The sequence below is a fragment of the Cetorhinus maximus genome, chromosome 6, assembly GCF_964194155.1.
Source record: "Cetorhinus maximus chromosome 6, sCetMax3.hap1.1, whole genome shotgun sequence".
Classification (NCBI taxonomy): domain Eukaryota; kingdom Metazoa; phylum Chordata; class Chondrichthyes; order Lamniformes; family Cetorhinidae; genus Cetorhinus; species Cetorhinus maximus.
Genome location: NC_135884.1, coordinates 20,649,898 through 20,664,270, shown reverse-complemented (window position 1 = coordinate 20,664,270; position 14,373 = coordinate 20,649,898). Strand labels below are relative to the sequence as shown.

Below are 14,373 nucleotides of genomic sequence, written 5' to 3'. Positions count from 1 at the left end.
GTTTGTGAATGTTTTGAAGTCACATTATGATGATGACACATTTCAAATCAACCAGGAGATTTTTCATTGTAACATCACAGACTTAGGAGTATTGAATTAAGGTAGCTTATTTTAACTAGGCTATTTAGTCATATTACACAGAAGAAGCAGCTCTGCAGATGGCTTCAACATGAACTCATGATATCATGTAGTGTGCAAGATTTTGATTTCAAACAGGGGGGTCCACTAACTAAGTGCAATAAAGTGCAAACAAAAGATACAGATTTGGTCTCTGCCCATCAGCATAGCCTCGAGTTTTCTATCAGAATGTGCACTTCAGCAAAATACAATGGAATACCAGGCGACTGGACTAGAAAGTTGGAATCATGTCTACAGTTCTACACGTTATTAATCTCAGTCATGAGAAAACACCAAATGGAAGAAAACATTTTAAACATCTTTAAGAAGAGTTAGGGAAATTCTATATAAAACACAATTTACTAAAATATAGATATGTTTGTATTATACAATGGAGGTGTAGGAATCTGTTCTAAACTTTTGAGTGTCATTTTGAAGTAGGTTAATGGACAAGGTGAAACAACAGGAATATTATAAATGTGATAAAATTATTAGCACATTATCTAGACAAACTTATTTATGTTTGGCATCTCATATCACTTGAATAAATCTACATAAGGACATTGTTTTTTTTCATTCAGCAATTCAATGTCTTGATAGTTGCATGATACAATGATAATAGAGTTGGTGATTATGTAAATCACTCATTTGCTGAAGTTAACAGGCCAACTTTTTTCAGAAGAACATTTAAAAGCAAATATGCTGCCATTAAAAATGTACAATTTACCTCAGTGCATCTGCACCATAGTTGTTTACAATCTGCATTGGATCTGGGTAGTTCTTTTTACGTTTGCTCATTTTCTGACCATCACTAAATGAAGATGAGAACAGAAATATGGTTTACCGATTACATATTAGAAATTGCATGCATGTTTGAACTGAAAATAAAAAAATGTTATAATTACACAAATAATTTATTTCCAGTTTGGTTTTCATTAAGGTAGTTGTATCGTCCTAATTCAAATTCTGACAAGATCATATCAGTGATGAACTCAACTTCACCATGTCCTAATCTATTAGCATCAAACGTCCAATCCTATTTTTGTCTTTGACAAAATTAATTTTCTTTGGCAAAATTTTTCCCTTGGGACTTAAATATTATATTGACTTGTCTTCAAGTCCAGGAAAATCAAAAGCTTGCATTTCAAGAGTTGGTCCACAATGCTCAATTGTTTAAGATTTCTTGTCCCCTTTAAATCTATCTTTACTTCCTCAGCCTGAATTTCTAAAATAAGTGCCACTCCATAGGTATGTCTAACATTAAAAAAAACTCTGCGATAGGCTCCAATTCTCTGCAGTATAATTGCCTCCATATCCTCAGAAAATAGAATGTTCATGGAAGCTTGAGAACGTGGTCCAGTTAACTCTATTGTAAGAAATGAATTTGCAGTGAGGGTTAAGGCCACTTCCTTTAACTTCCAGGTACAGCAGAATGCAAAGGAACTTGTCAAAAATGTTGCCCAGAATTTCTTCAACCCTGAACATATTCTATCCCTCTCTCTCAGATAAACATGGTCTCAATTTCACAATCAACACATATTCCAGTCCCACCATGCCTCTACCCATTCTGGACAATTCTGTCCTGGAAGTTGTTAAATTTAGCTATCTTACCCTTGCAATTATCATGAGCATCTGCTTAAAAGTATGCAGGCTACAAGTAGTTCTGTAACTCTGAAAATTCTTACTGTGAAACAGTACAAGACCAATACTTCCCTTAGCTTGGCACAAATTTGAAAATTTTAACAGTTAATACTGAGAAAATGGTTGGATCTGGGCAACTCCAAGCTTTTTCAGCCTTTTTACCTAACATCACCCTCCACTGGAACCAACAAGTACCTCCAAACATGAAGACAGCTGACCGAGCAGGGAAAAGGATGGGAAAATTACAGTCCATTTGTAATAATTGTCAGCCCATGTAGTACTCCTCCCAGACTACAATAGCAGCTCAAGAAAATTAATTATAATTTACACAATTTATAGTAAAGTTTTAGCTAAAGGTTTGATCACTTGATGATAAATAATCATTGTCTACCACACCTAAAACATTAACCTAAATCCTGAAACTTCAGAGAAAAGAATGTTTTAATTACCCATGACTTTCCTGCTGCTAGCCTATACTAAGAATCTTGACAATGCTTAAAACTCAAATACAATTTTAACGGTTATTGATGCAGAAATATTTAAAAAGTTCCTACCTTGCCAGTACCAGGCCATTTACTATTACATTCCTGAAAGGTGGCTTGCCAAACAGAGCTGTAGACAGTACCAGCAGGGTATAAAACCTAAGGAAAGAGTTTAAACATTTAGAAAACCTGAGCATTTTTTCTATCACATCAACAGTCTCCTATTCCAAAGAACCTCAGTGCCTTTTTAACTCATATCCTACAATGCAATAACGTACTAAATGAATTATATGTCCTCTTTCATAAGAAATATAAGCAGGCCTTCAACCCCTTCACCATTCAATACGATCACGATTGATCTCTTACCTCAATTCCACTCTTCCACACTTTCCCTATGTCCCTTAATTCCTTTAAAATCCAAAAATCTATCGATCTCTGTCCTGAACATGTAATGACTCAACATCCACAGCCCTCCGGGGTAGAGAATTCCAAAGATCCACAGTCCTTTAAAAAACTTCACCTCATTTCGGTTCTTAAATGGCTGATCCCATATTCTGGGACAGTGCCCCCTAGCTCTCAATTCCCCAGCCAAAGGAAATATCTTGCCAGCATTTTCCCCATCAAGTCATTTTAAGAATTTTATATATCTCAATGGGGAGAATTTTCTCCCTGTTGGGGGGGTGACTGAGCTGCGCACTGCCATTTTATGTGGGCGAGCCTACCAACGTCACACACACACCTGGAAGTGCTGAGCTCTCGCTATGCAGGCGGGTGGAGGAGGGGGAGTCGGGGCCTGCGCTCTTTCGCGCATGCGCGTAAGAGCAGAGACATCTCCCTGAGGAACGGAACTGCCTCAGAGGGATTAGCTTCATTTCTAAAACTTCAAAAAAAAAATGGAAAAAATTATTCAGATATGTCCCCTCATGTGACAGTGTCACATGAGCTGGGACAAGTCAATGAATTTTAACAAAAAATTTTATTGGATTTATAAACATTTCATGAAACCTCTTCCCACCCATGAGGAAAGACTGAATAGAGTGGGGCTCTTTTCTTTATAATGAAAACACTGAAAGGTAACCCAACAGGTCATTAAAATTATGAAGAGGCTGGAGAGGGTAGATGTAGGGCAAGTGTTTCCAATTGTGAGAGAGTCAAAAATTCGAGGATACATATATAAGATAGTCACGAATAAATCCAATGAAGAATTTAAGATAAATTTTGTTACAAACAGGGTAGCATTTCTTGCTACTTGAACTATTTGGGACAAATAGCATAGATGCATTTAAAGGGCAAACTGAGGTTTCATGATAAATGCGAAGGCCGCCTGGGTTCTTTGCCTGCCTGCCAACCTTAAGGTTGGACGGACAGCCCAGACAACTACTTCAATTAGTTCAATAATGGCCTTAATAGGCCTCTGACAGTTCGGCGGGCACACAGCCGACTCTAGTGCGTGCCCACCGAAGCAAAGATCAGAATGTCACGCGGTGATGTCGTATCATTTTACACGTCGGTGACTGGGGCCCGCCCCCACACGCTGACCAGAAGAATCAGGCCAATGAGATCATTTCTCATTCTCATTCTTCTAGATTTCAGGGAATATCGTCCCAGTCTACTCAATGTTTTGTCATAAGACAATCCCCTCATCCCAAGAATCAGTCTGATGAACATTCTTTCTGCTTTGTGAATACCCACTCCTTTTATTATTTCACTACTTAGTAGGTAACAAAGCAATTTACAAGGATGATACCAGAAGTAAAAGGATATAACCGTCAGGAAAGACCAAATAGAGTGGGGCTCTTTTCTTTATAATGAAAACACTGAAAGGTAACCTAACAGGTCATTAAAATTATGAAGAGGCTGGAGAGGGTAGATGTAGGGCAAGTGTTTCCAATTGTGAGAGAGTCAAAAATTCGAGGTTACACATATAAGATAGTCACGAATAAATCCAATGAAGAATTTAAGATAAATTTTGTTAAAAACAGGGTAGCTATTCTTGCTACTTGAACTATTTGGGACAAATAGCATAGATGCATTTAAAGGGCAATGAGATAAGTACTTGGGGAAGAAAGGAATAGGGTATTCCCATAGAGTTAGATAAAATAAGGGGCGAAGAAGTTCATATAGAGTATAAACACCAACAAGAACCAGTTGGGCCAAATGTTCTGTTTGTATGCTGTCAATTTATGTAATTTGTCAGGTTAGTCTTTGAACAGAAGCCAAGATAGGTATGAAGAAAAACAGTTGCACAAGAGGCTGGATGGGTCAGGATGGGCAGAAACAGTTTTCTCTTCAAATTTTGAACTGGTCTAGGTCTGTAAACTACAGGATTGAGCCAGTTCAGTCACCACAGTTAACTCTCCCATCAACTGAAATGCTCCAGCACCACCACTAGTGTGAGAATGTTACTACAGTACAAATTTAAACTGGCAGCTTCCATTACAAATATGCATATAGAAATTTAAATGGAAGTATGAAGGGAGAATCTATGGTTTTTACTTGGGGACTGAATTATTCTTACATGCCCAGTCCAATTATCTCCCACCTTCTGGACCTGCTTCACTTTAAAACTGCACTTGGTCTCGACTCCCTGTGTGCAATGCCACAAGAGATTCACTAATTACAAACACACACATTACATATATCAATTTTAAAATCTTACAAAAGTATGTAATTTTACTCAAAAGCAATGACTTTAAAAAAAACTGCAAAGGTAACACTACTACCAATGAGAGGAGAAAAAGATTTACATATGGAGGAAGATTATTTGCTAAAAAACATAGGTATGAACATTTTGAACATGGACAGCATTGCTTATTTTTTTCTTTTTAAAATAGATGGCAGTTCATTAAATAAAGGAAATGCATTCAATCCCCTATTAAAAACATTTTTCCTACCAATATTTTCCTTTTGTTATGAGCACTGAACTTTAAAAAATGGTTATGTTTTAAAAGTCTCCTGTAACTTAAGGGGAAACAGAATGTTCTGAAAAGGAGCTAGTAAGGTCATTCTAAACACGTCCACTCTGACAGGCCCATGCAATCTTCTGGCCATGGGAGAGAAACTCAAACAGAAATATCAAATTATAGTTATCACATCTTTCCAGTGACTCACAGTAAAGGGACAGTTGCTTTGTGAGGCAGAGGGAGAGAGACAAAGCAACCACTGCTGTATGGTGAAGCAAAATAGTTAACTGCTGTGAAGAGCAGAGGAGGACTGTTTTGTGTTAGTAACCCAGCAGGATGCTAGAGAGAGTTCGATTGATGCTCAAAAAGAAGGGGACATAACCAATGGGACTTATGGAAATTTAAGGAGTAAGGAGTCGTCGAGGTGGGCCTTGCTGGTGAAAGTCAGATCTGGAAGAATTAGGACAGGATTTTCCGGCACCGCCCACATCAACCGGTCCTGCCAAAAGTTCATGGAGTTTTGGCTGGGCCGCCACATCCACTGCAGCAAGTCCCTCCACGGCAAGGCCGGAAAATCCTGGCCTTAGACTGAGTGGAATGACTTTTGAAGGACACCGGAGGTTTCAATCTAGCACGGCAGGGAGAAGTGAGCCTGCTGGAAAGCCAGGAGTAATTTGGACTTGTTCTTCTAATACCACACATCTGCCAGAAATATGGCGCACAGCAAAAAGGATTGTAAGACATATCCTGATTGTGTTAGTTAGTTAATGCAAAAGTACCTTTACTTTAGTTTGATGTATTTGCTGCCAGTTATGTTTGAGATTTTAGTTTGCTTGTTACAGTAAAAAGTCCTAAAACGTGAAATCTTGTCCTTCGGTAATTGTCATTGGTCGCTGGGAAATTCAGCTCTTTTTAAAAGTTAATGGCCTCCGAGAATTGTAACACTTCACAAACTGCTATCTTCATTGGCAGAAAAAATTTCACTAATCACGATAGTGAGCTGTTGAATCTGACAAAACAAGACTGTAAACAGAAATTCTAATGCATATTTTCTCAGTTATAAAAGATGATTTTTTTCTGAACTGTAGCATTTTTAATTCAAAATATGGGATTCATTTACTACATCTCTTGTTCAAGTTCAGTCTTCAATTATATTGCACAACCATTTCTGTTTAATGTTTTTCACATTGCTTGGGTAGTCTCAGCCTCAATTTATTTTCCAATGGGACTAAGTTCACAGCACTCAAGCAACCAAAGTTCCACATTATTTGTGAAATCCCACTTGGGGACCATTAAGGTAGCTGAAGGGAAAAATCAAAATATCATATAGGTACAATAAAAAAACTTTGCTCTAAGTCTTGGATGAAGACATAATGTTGTGGCAGTGCAGGAGGAACGCAACCAAGCCTTACATGACCTGGAAAGGTGGTGTGTAGAAACTGCACCCAAGAAGAGAAAGATATTGATTCTCACTTACGAATGATTCCATAAAGCATTAAATTTTAAATCTGAGAAAACTACTTCAGTGAATAATCAATTTCAATCCATTACTGTGCCTATGTTTCTCTGTCAAACACTATGAATACTATAACAAGCTTATGAAACTAATCACGAGATAAGACAATAAAATTGCTACAGCAGAAATGATTTCTTTACCATCCTCTCGTTTGGTCAATTCCTTCAGCAATGAAGTCTGCTGGGAAGCTATCTTCAAACTCTCTTCTGTTTTCAAAGGGATAGTGAACCTGAGCATATGGCATGCTTCCACTTTCAAACCAGCAATCAAAGACCTCAGAAACTCGTTTCAGCACACCTTTTTCACAGCGTGATGGGATTGTGATGTGATCCACACTGGAACAGAAAATATAATGATCAATGCATCAATCGGAAGGATGAAAAGGGCATGTAACAATCAGCAATATATTGCACTTTGCAAGAAGCTCATTTATGATCATCTAATCATACATTTCACATTAAAACAGTGACTGTACTTCAAAAGTGCTTCATTGTAAAGTGTTTTGGGATATCCTTAAATCAAGAAGGTTCGATATAAACGTAAGTCTTACTATTTTTATACAAATACTTTACCCTGTTTCCGAAGATACAGAGAGGTGATAAGGTATGGTGTGACAAATGCTGACAGACCTTTACAATCTTTGCCCAAGTAGACATTCTTTATGCACGGACAGACAGTGAACTTTCAGTTGCTATTTAAATGAGGGTAGCATCACAACAAAGCCTATTGCTAACCTTACTCGATGTTCACACGTATATGTTTTCCAACAGGAGTCAAAACTGCTGCTTTGCACAGGAACATTGAGATCTATTACATTGCCCAAATGTTGCCCTTTCTGGGTTTGCCTGATATAGCCCCGAGTGGGTACTGAACATAGAATCCTCCTTATTTGTACAGTTCAGCAGCCGCGATAACATGACAGTTGTTTCTCCTTCAATACAATCACCCAACAGAGTAACTGTACTTAGACCCCTGAATAATGCTGGTGTTGCAATAAAGGGAAATGTTTTAGTCTACAGCTTACTCATTAAATTGTATTTTGTATGTTTTCATTTTCAGCTAGAGAAAATGTTGGGTATGCACTAGGAAGTGATATTGTTTTATGGTGGTTTAAAGTATATGAGCATTTAATCATAATTTGAGCAAGATATTACCTAAACAAGTGGTTGCCACAACTTTAACATCTGTTTTGTGTACTAGACCATCTCCCATGGCATTGAACATGGGAAGTGAAGGTCAAGGGAGGGGTTGTAAATGCCAGGGTGCACTGATGTAATTTAGTCCCCATTTTAAAGCCATACTTTCCTCCTTGTTTGTATATTTCCAGTATGATTCCCTAATGTTCACGTGTATAACAGAAACTACCTATGTAAAAAGAGAGTATGGATAGTTGTGAAGAGTTGTTATGGTACTTCAGGTGGACACAACAAGTAAATTGGGCATTGAAATTAAGATGAAAATTAAAAGAAGAAAAATGCGGGGTGATACATTTTTAGAGAAAAACAAAGTTGTTGTTAAGGGTTATGGGAGACAGGCAGGAAAGTAGAGTTGAGGTCATGATCAGATCGGTCATGATCTTATTGAATGGTGGAGCAGGCTCAATGGGCCAAATGACCTATTCACACTCCTATTTCTTATGATCTTATCATCTTATTAAGAAATAGACAATAAATACAATCACTGCTGGGTTTTTTTGCCAATTATATTCTTGACATCCCTCACATTACATTTGAAAAAAAAACACATATTCCAGATTGGGCTGGCATTGTTTGTTTTCTGGAGCAGCTAATCTTACAGCTGTGGTTTCTTTCAAAAGGTGCTTTATTCTGGTTTCCAGGTATTGTAATGGGAGAAGCTGCTTCATGACATTCAAGATATGTCCCAGGTAAATCAATCACAACACTACATATACAAAAAGGTTTCCCAAAATGATTCAACGCATCTTAATAATTTTTTTTTTTAAGTGTATACAATTGCATAAAATAAGTACACTGGGGGGGGGGGGGGGGGGGGGGGGCACCCAAAAGATGCGCTGGGGAACCCACTTCGGAAGTTCACAGCCAAGGTTTGCATGGCAGTTGCCTGGAAGTGCAAACTTCCCCTGGGAACCATCCGAAAATTAGATTTAAATTGCAAACTTTGGATGGTTCCCACTGGGTAACACCAATAGTTACCCAGAAAAAGTTAGAAGAATTAAAACCTCTTCTAACTTCTGGGTAATTATTGCACAAACTCACACCGATCCACCACAAGACTACCCCCACACCTCAAACCCCTAGGGAACTACCCCCCACACCCCCAGGGACTAACCCCAGCCCTCCCATCTCTCCCCTCCCCCAGAGGTCCTCCTCTGATACTGCAGAGGTCTCCCTCTACCCCCACCCGACTAGCCCTTCCCCCATGGGACAGCCCCAATCCGACCCAACACGCACCACACCTCCCCCAACCCCTGAGGTCCAATTCTAACCTCTCCCCAACCGAGGCCCCACTCGTGCCCCTAAGCTATTGACATAAAAACGGGGATGTGGTTTCCTTCCCTTCAATGCTAGGTCTCAGGAGTCTGCTGCACTACTCTGATCTCACCCAGCCTGAGTCGTAAAGTCGGCCGAGACAGGATTTCAAATAAGAAACTGGGTTCAGCATGCTAATCCGGCGCTGATTGCTACTCCAAGGAAGTTCGGGCCCATTAACATATGCAAATTCTAGATTTGACAAATCCAATTAGCTGAAACATTGAAGAGAAATGGGTTGCAAGATACCTAAACACTAACACCTCACAAATATTTCTGGCCATAACAAAACAAATCTGGTAAATCATCAGGGATTGTATTTTCCATTTCAAATGGCAGATCTGAACTCCTGTGAATCAACTGGAAACTGTCATCACCTGTGTAAAACATTGCATCCGAATATCAGTGAAAGATTAATTGTTAATGTCTTGTCATTCAAACTGTGTGAAATGTATTCTAAAAGAGCATTTTAAACCCTGATTTGACTGATTCGATCTTTATACTCAGTATTTTGCTATATCTAATAGCTTCTGTGTTTCATTACAGCTGCAAATAAATCTATCAATGTTTGTCTGTACATGATCAAATAGTGTAGCATTTTTGCCTCTAAGGAAGAAAGGAAGATATGCTGCACATCTCATGTGATATTCAGTAGTTGATACGATGATTAGTGGACAATTGTTCATTCCCTAGTGTTAACTATGTTAGAAGTGCTTTATAAGTTGTTCTTGTTGGCTATCCCATTTACAGCATATACATCGGCACATGTTTTGGTTTCCTGAATGCTAGGTCCATTATGGGAACTACTTTAATTGAGGTCTAATCAAGCATTGGAAGAAAGCCAAAACCAATACAGGAAACACTAACTCCATTGGATAAGATATGGCCAATTTTTGAATTAAAGAAGGAAGACCTTGCACTTAAATGGTCCTTTTCATCTTCAATGTCCCAGTGTCCTTTACAGCTCATAAAGCACTTTGAAGTTTGGTTTCTATTATAATACAGGGAAATGTGGCAGCCAATTTGCACACAGCAATATCACACAAACAACAATGAACAATGTGATATCGACCAAATAATCTGTGTTTGTGATATTGATTAAGGGATAAACATTGGCCAGGAGACCAGGGATTACTTCCCTGCTCTTCTTCAAAATAATGTCACAGGATCTTGCACTTCTACTTGAAACAACAGACTGGGCTTCAGATTAACATCTCTTCCAAAAGATGGCACTGCCGACAAAGCAGCATTTCCTCTGGAGTGTCAGCCTAGGTTTTTGTGCTCAAGTCTCTGGAATGTGACTTGAACTTACAATCTTCTGAATCGGAGGCAAGAATACTATCAGCTGAATCACTGCTGACAGTACATGTTCTCCATTCTCTGCACTGGGACTTTAACTCACAACCTTTTGACTGAGTCAAGATTTTACTGAACCTGGTCAGCCAACAGGTAGAGCTAATCCAATTACAACACGTAAATACTGCTAACCAAGCTTGACCTCAATAGATTTTTGTTTTAGGGTAATAATTATAACAGACCAATAACAAAAAATTCTGCTTCACAAAAATTTATTACAACATCTATAACTTTCAAATTCAGAAAAACATCCGACTCACCTTTCTCGATGAAGGTCTTCAATTTTGATTCCACTCAGCTCTTCCAATTCTGCCACTGATCCCACACATACCACCTGTCAACAGAATAATATTTTTCTTGATACAGCATTCCTGTACATAGAAGCAATCCATCATCCTGACAATAACCAGTAGAAGTAATCTGAATGAAACAATTCTGTTCAAGTATACATCGCACGGAAAGGTAACAAGCAGGGAAACTCAGCTGGTGTACAATCAAGATGTAAATTTTATTGTAAGATGTACCAATATAATACAAAAGATATGAAAAGACATTAATAAGGCAAATTGAATTTTATTGCTGTTTATTACAAGGGGAATGGAATATAAAAGTAGGGATGTTTTGCTACAGTTGTACAGGGCATGAGTGACACCACATCTACAATACTGTGTAGTTTTAGTCTCCTTTTTTAAGAAAGGACATATTGCATTAGAAGCAGTTCAAGAAGGTTCACTTGATTGATTCCTGGGACGGGGGGGGAAGGAGGCTTATCTTCTGAGGAAAGGTTGGACAGGTTGGTCCTGTATTCACCGGAGTTCAGAAGAATGAGAGGTGATCTTATTGAAACATAAAATCCTGAGGGGACTTGACAGGATGGATGCTGAAAGAATGTTTCCCCTTGTGAGGGAGAGGCTAGAACTAGTGGACATGGTTTAAAAATAAGACGGAGATGAGGAGAAAATTTTTCTCTCAAAAGGTCGTGAGTCTGTGGAACTCTCTTCCCCAGACAGCAGTGGAGGCAGGGTCATTGAAGGTTGACTTAGATAGAGTCAAGGGAGTCAAAAGGGGGTAGACAGGATAGTGGAGAAGAGGCCACAATCAAATCAGCCATGATCTTATCAAATGGTGCAGCTGGCTTGAGGAGCCAAATGGCCTACTCCAGCTCCTAATCCGTATATTTGTACGAATGTTCGTATGTTTGTGAAGCAAAATGTGGTTCAAGAATTTGTTTTTCATTAGTTAAGAAACTATTATTAGATGTTAAGAGTCCGTAAACCAATCCAATAATAATGTGTAGAAAATCAGCAGATTTTCTCTGCCTTATTATGGTGAGTACAAGCCATCTTTTGATTTGAGCAGAGAACTCAATGGCATGTTAGCAACAGCCATTGCTCAAAGGCCAAGTATAGACTGGCGTACGTCTGAAATACAACCAATTGGGTAAAGTTATGCAGCTTACTACCATGGCAAGCTGGCAAGAATCTCAGCCCCCAGTGACAACTACACACTTTCTCTTCCCAACAATGAACCCAGGCTGGGTGATCAATCGTGGGCAGTGCCCTGGAATACCGTAGACTTGCATGGTTCAGATATTGGGTAACTGAGTCTGCCACAAAGAAATGATTTTGTTCCAATCTTGCATCACCAAGTATTTGCATTGTGAAGCTTAAGGGTGTTGAATAGTAGCTGTAATTAATTTCAAAGTATCATGTTTTATTCGAGTCTCCAAAGGAAGACTCTCTTCAGCAAATTAAAAAGACGCTTCAGACATGAAGCACAGATCAAGCATGTAATTGTTTCACCTGTTGATTAGGTACCAAATCCCCATTTTAATCATAATTTTGAGATACTTGCTTTCCTGGGTGTAGACAGAGGGGTAAGGGAATATGAGGAAAAGCAATCAAGATCACACGAGAGAATTTCACCAGCTATGTTGGATTATCATGGCAACAGAGCAATTTCTTTAAAAGTCCCACTTTGTGAAGACATGAGAGCGCTTTTCAGTTGTGGACTTCTGACTATAGGGATTTGGCTTAAGGCTGCTCAAGATATTGTTTATGGCTTTTTTAAAGGCACAGAAAGAATTCCATCACATCATCCTGGATTGGATTCCAATTCCGATTCAACAGTAAAAAGCCAATGTTCTAATCCACTGTGGTACTTAGTTCTCTTTTCTAGATTTCAATTCATAATATGCAGCCTTAGCAAATGTGTAGAAAACCAGTATTAAAGCAAAAAGTCAATTTGGAAAAATATCGGCATTCAGTAGTCATAATGTCATGCTCAAAACTGAAATTAGTTTCTTATAACGGTACAAAAACTCATCACACATAACATCCAATAGGCAAAAAGTCTTTGATCAATGACATCAAAGTGTTACTTTAGACATCTAACATTAGAATAGGCCAAATGTCCTAATTTGGAGCATAAAACAAGTTCCAAAAGCACTTGATTGCATATAAAACAATGGAAAGTGATTTTTTAAAAATTCATTCATGGGATGTGGGTGTTGTTGGCTAGGCTAGCATTTACTGCCCATCCCTAGTTGCCCTTGAGAAGGTGGTAGTGAGCTGCCTTCTTGAACCGCTGCAGTTCACATGGTGTAGGTGCACCCACAGTGCTGTTCAGAAGGGAGTTCTAGGGTTTTGACCCAGCGACAGTGAAGGAACGACGAGATATTTCCAAGTCAGGATGGTGAGTGACTTGGAGGATAACTTCCAGGTGATGGTGTTCCTATCTATCTGTTGCCATTGTCCTTCTAGGTGGTAGTGGTCATGGGTTCGGAAGGTGCTGTCTAAGGAGCCTTGGTGAATTCCTGCAGTGCATCTTGTAGATGGTACACACTGTTGCTACTGTGCATCGGTGGTGGAGGGAGTGAATGTTTGTGGATGTGGTGCCAATCAAGCAGGCTGCTTTGTCCTGGACAGTGTCAAGCTTCCTGAGTGTTGTGGGAGCTGCACTCATCCAGACAAGTGGGGAATATTCCATCACACTCATAACTTATTCCTTGTAGATGGTGGACAGGCTTTGGGGAGTCAGGAGGTAAGATACTAGTCACATGATTCCTAGCCACAGTATTTATATGGCTAGTCCACTTCAGTTTCTGGTCAATGGTAAACCCCAGGATGTTGATAGTGGGGGACTCAGTGATGGTAATGCCATTGAACATCAAAAGGCACTGGTTGGATTCTCTCTTGTTGGAGATGGTCATTGCCTGACACTTGCAAAGCGCGAATGTTACTTGCCCATTGTCAGCCCAAGCCTGGATGTTGTCCAGGTCTTGCTGCATTTGGACATGGACTGCTTCAGTATCTGAAGAATCACGAATGGTGCTGAAAATTGTGCAATCATCAGTGAATATCCCCACTACTGACCTTATAATGGAAGGATGGTCATTGATGAAGCAGCTGAGGATGGTTGGGCCTAGGACACTATTCTGAGGAACTCCTGCAGTGATGTCCTTGAACGGAGATGACTGATCTCCAACAACCATCTTCTTTTGTGCTAGGTATGGCTCCAACCAGTAGAGAGATTTCCCTTATTCCCATTGACTTCAGTTTTGCTAGGGCTCCTTGATGCCACACTCGGTTAAATGCTGCCTTGATGTCAAGGGCAGTCACTCTCACCTCACCTCAGGAGTTCAGCTCTTTTGTCCATGTTTGAACCAAGGCTGTAATGAGGTCAGGAGCTGAGTGGCCCTGGCAGAATCCAAACTAGGCATCAGTGAGCAGGTTATTGCTAAGCAGGTGCTTGATGGCACTGTTGATGACCCCTTCCGTTACCAAACTGATGATCGGGAGTAGACTGATGGGACGGTAATTGGCAGGGTTGGATTTGTCCTGCTTTCT

At 39.5% G+C, this 14,373-nt stretch overlaps 1 protein-coding gene across 3 annotated transcripts in view; it reads right to left on the bottom strand.

Annotated features, from left to right (window-relative positions):
• Positions 1 to 14,373, bottom strand: part of iars1 (isoleucyl-tRNA synthetase 1) — a 189,664-nt gene that overhangs the window by 91,525 nt on the left and 83,766 nt on the right. For all 3 annotated transcript variants that reach the window (XM_078543384.1, XM_078543383.1, XM_078543385.1), the window contains exons 15-18: positions 10,786 to 10,859; positions 6,800 to 6,994; positions 2,313 to 2,399; positions 845 to 928 (exon numbers count right to left, since the gene is read on the bottom strand). In XM_078543384.1, the coding sequence (XP_078399510.1) occupies positions 845 to 928; positions 2,313 to 2,399; positions 6,800 to 6,994; positions 10,786 to 10,859 (440 nt within the window). The remainder of the gene's footprint in view (positions 1 to 844; positions 929 to 2,312; positions 2,400 to 6,799; positions 6,995 to 10,785; positions 10,860 to 14,373) is intronic.